This window comes from Corylus avellana, chromosome ca11 (genome assembly GCF_901000735.1).
Source record: "Corylus avellana chromosome ca11, CavTom2PMs-1.0".
NCBI lineage: Eukaryota > Viridiplantae > Streptophyta > Magnoliopsida > Fagales > Betulaceae > Corylus > Corylus avellana.
In genome coordinates, this window is record NC_081551.1 from 7,760,774 (window position 1) to 7,764,692 (window position 3,919).

The 3,919-nt window shown below is 35.5% G+C and overlaps 1 protein-coding gene across 1 annotated transcript in view; it reads left to right on the top strand.

The window, feature by feature from the left end:
* The first annotated feature begins 3,705 nt into the window (after positions 1-3,705).
* Positions 3,706-3,919, top strand: part of LOC132164993 (cysteine-rich receptor-like protein kinase 34) — a 1,302-nt gene continuing 1,088 nt past the window's right edge. Inside the window, exon 1 of the mRNA XM_059575508.1 lies at positions 3,706-3,714. Within this exon, the coding sequence (XP_059431491.1) occupies positions 3,706-3,714 (9 nt within the window). The remainder of the gene's footprint in view (positions 3,715-3,919) is intronic.

Here is a 3,919-nt window from a genome sequence, read left to right on the forward strand (position 1 = left end):
TCTAACTTTCCAAAAGAAACATTGGAATTTTCTGCAAATTGCAAATGCATTTTTTTTTCCCATTTTTTCGGTGAATAAGCACAACTTTTATGACCAAACAAAAACATTACAATCAACTCTCCTGTAAAAGCTGGACCACAGTTGCTACAACAGCAACTCCACAAACACCAAACAACATTTCTGCACAGAAACTACAACAATAGCCGATAAACACCAGCTACCAGAACCAACTAAAAGAGCAACCAGCTCCTAAAACAGAAAAACCAAAACATACATCGAACTGCCATTCCTAAGCGCCTAAAACAAAGCAACAGAAAACACCAAAAAATACAAATTGTCATTCCTAAGCTATACAAGAAGAGTAGCAAGCGCATTCCCATTGCAACAAAGATCACACGGAAATTGTCAAGCCAAATTTTCTTCTGTCCATAATTTGACTTCCCAAACAAATTGCTTAACAATACGTTCCTAGTTTCACATTCCTAACTTTTTTTTAGATAATTAATAAACCAATCTCAATAAAAGAACACAATCCTTACTAACATCCATTTGCAGTCATTGCTGATGGAAAAATAGAATTTTCTAGTTTGCACATTACAATTACCTAAAAGGAGAAACAAGCTACTGGAGTTAATAGATACTTTAACACATCGACCAAGGAAATCAATAAAATTCTAAACTGTCTAATATATAAGGGGGAAATTGGCTACTGCACTTGTTTTTCAACACATCGACCAAGGAAATTAAGACTCAACTAAAATCAAACTTCCATCCGAAAATCAATCATCCAAATTCCATCAAAGTAGTAAAGAAATCACAAAATGAGCAAAATTCTTACCCATTTTCATGTCTCTTTAAAGATTCCAATCAAAATGAGCAATATTCAGACCTTGTGTTCCTATAACATATAGAAAAGAAAACAAAGATGTCATCAGTAAAAAATTAGTTGTTCAGGTTCAATTAAAACATAACGAAACATATCTATCACACAACCATTTTACCTAAAACATGTGACATTAGGAGATCAAATTGGCGCTTTGATTCTTGTCTAATTTCCTCTATTTGTTCATCCCTTTTTCTATCTTTTTCCACTAACTCATTTTGCACTTCCTCTATTTATTCATCTCTTTTTTCTATCTTTTTCCACCAACTCATTTTGCAGTTCCTCTATTTTTCTATTTGTTTCCTCCAACTCAAGGTTGAGTTGGGTGCCATATACTTGCGAAGAAGAGGATGGAGTAGGTATGACAAATTTTCCCATCCCTCTAACATGGCTAGAACGTTTCCCACCAAGAGCTTGTGTAAATATTTCCTCTTCATCTACTTGTACCTCTTTGTCAGCCAACTTCTTTACCATCAAATTCTTCAAAAGCAACCAAAATCGATAGGATAGCCGTATAACAATGTGAGACAAGATATTAACAGAGAGCAGAAATTTCAACTACTTACATATTGTTCTTCACACTACGGAGTCACAAATTTTCCGTCTTTATTTGTGTGAGAGATCTTATAAAAGTCAATTACATTGGGCTCTTCTTCATCCTCTCCTGCCTACACATAATAGACATATAATGTAATAGTATAAAATTGTTACCTCACTATGGCGATGATTAAGAAAAGATCTAGAGCCAGATGTGTGATTGGTCTTCAACTCCGATCTATTCTTCTTATTATGTGTGGACTTGTCCTGTGACAATTTTTTACTAAATTATTACAAAATTATACTCCTTTAGATTTATTGTCAATTTAGTTTAAAAATATTTACCTTCCAGTCTTTGTTTTCAAATGACTCGCATATCTTAAGCCACACGGGTTGTGAGATAAGCTTTGGAACTTTTGTCTTTACGATTGTTGAGTCTTTATCACCACCGAATTTAAGAAAATGACGGTGAAATCCACGACGAAGTGTTTTATAACTATTTGATAAAGCCAACTCAATAGATCCAATGTGGTTAGCCAGATTCTCCTCTAAAGTCCACTCAGCCTATATATTATAAATAACAATAGTCTTAGCATTTTATATTATATGTAGTAAATAACTTAACTTCAAACATTATAACTCACCAAAACACGAGCTCTTAACCATTGCCGCTCACTTGGTGGGCCACGAGTCCAAGAACTATGTTAGAGCTCGGCGTGTTCACGAACGACATGTGTCACCCTCCTACTTAAATAACTTGCATTTTTTCCTACAGGTCCTCTTGCCTTGGGAGGGATTGTTATCTCAACAGGACGACCATTCTTAAAAAGCTAATTGAACTTAGTGGATTTATTCGGACCGCTTTTCTTCTTGTTGGACATAACAGCTGTGAGACAAAATATGAAACATAGTTAGTATTTTTAATGAAGTAGTTTGTTCATAGTCTATACAATAACATAGACAAAATATGTGCACTTACAAGATGCATTGGAGGGTCCCTCAGTCATCGTCTGACATGGTGTTGCATCAATTTCAAGAGGCACTTGTGATTCTAAACTTGCATTCTCAACTTCATCATTGAGATGCAATGGTGTAGAACGAGCCACGGACACGCGCGATCTTCCTTGATTCATGATCTTCATTGCGTACAACTGATTCCACAATAAAAACAATTAATAAGAAAATATGAAAATACAAACATATATAATAATTGAAAGATTGGTAATTAACGAGACAAACAAATATGTAGCCCATATCATCTTACCATAGAATAAATATTCATTTACAATAATATTCAACACATATCATTGTCAAAGTCTGTATCAGAGTTGCAAGATAACTCCTCTTCATAAGCGAAGTCATCATTGAGGAACATGCTTTCATCATCAAGGTCTTGTTCATCATCAGAGCTTGTTTCGTGTCCCTCATTAGAGAAGTCATCATTGAGGAACATGCTTTCATCAAGGTGCACATATACTTCATCAATAGCTATTGGTTCCACATCTTCTCTACGTAACGGAGTTGAGTCTACATTGTTTCCTTGTTGCACAAGTGCATTACCCTCAACCAATTCATCATCTTCTTCCTCGTCACCAATGCCTTTGTCATCTTCTTCAATCTCTCCTTCTAAAACAGTTGGAACATTGATTATGTTGCTATTGGTCACTTTTTGCACTACTTGCCAATTAACACCCAATTTGAGATCTTTCAAGTAAAATACTTGTGAAGCTTGGCATGCTAGGATAAATGGGTCAGATGCATGCCATGTATGAGATGTATTCACACTCGTAAAGTGCTCATCTATTTGTATTCTCGTTTTATGCCCAACGTCCCACCAATCGCACTCAAATAGATATACGCGATTTCGACCATAACATAATGCCAAAATGTTTTTCAACTCACGATAGAGTTCAATATCCTTCATGTTATACTCACCTTGAACAACTATACCACTGTTTTGGGTACATAGAATTCGTTCATAATCTTTTATATGGAATCTAACCCCATTCGCAATACAACCTTTGTACATTACAACTTGATGATCCGGTCCGGATGCAAGATCATATAATTGTTTGGACACATTTTCTGCATTAGGCCCACATATACGATGTCGAAACCATGTTTCGAACTCGGCTTCATGCTTATGTTGGATGTCCACAGTGCCTTCTCCTTCAATCTTGTCATAGTGTTCACTACATAAGGAATACATAAGTATTCCTCTATATTCTCAAGTAATCATAATTAAAAAAAAAAAAAAAAAACACTATAAATCACACACTTACCGAATGTACGAAGTGATTTCGTCACAATTGTTAAGCACATACCATCGAGCCCTTGTGAGAACCTTATCTTCAAGTGTTACAAATTTTGCTCCTCCTAAAGGACGAACTCGTTGAGAGAACACAGAAAAGTCTTAACTCCTTCCCACCAGCCGCACATCACTATTCCGTTCTTCACGATTCCATTTTGTCTCAATCTCATTGAGATACATAGAGCAAA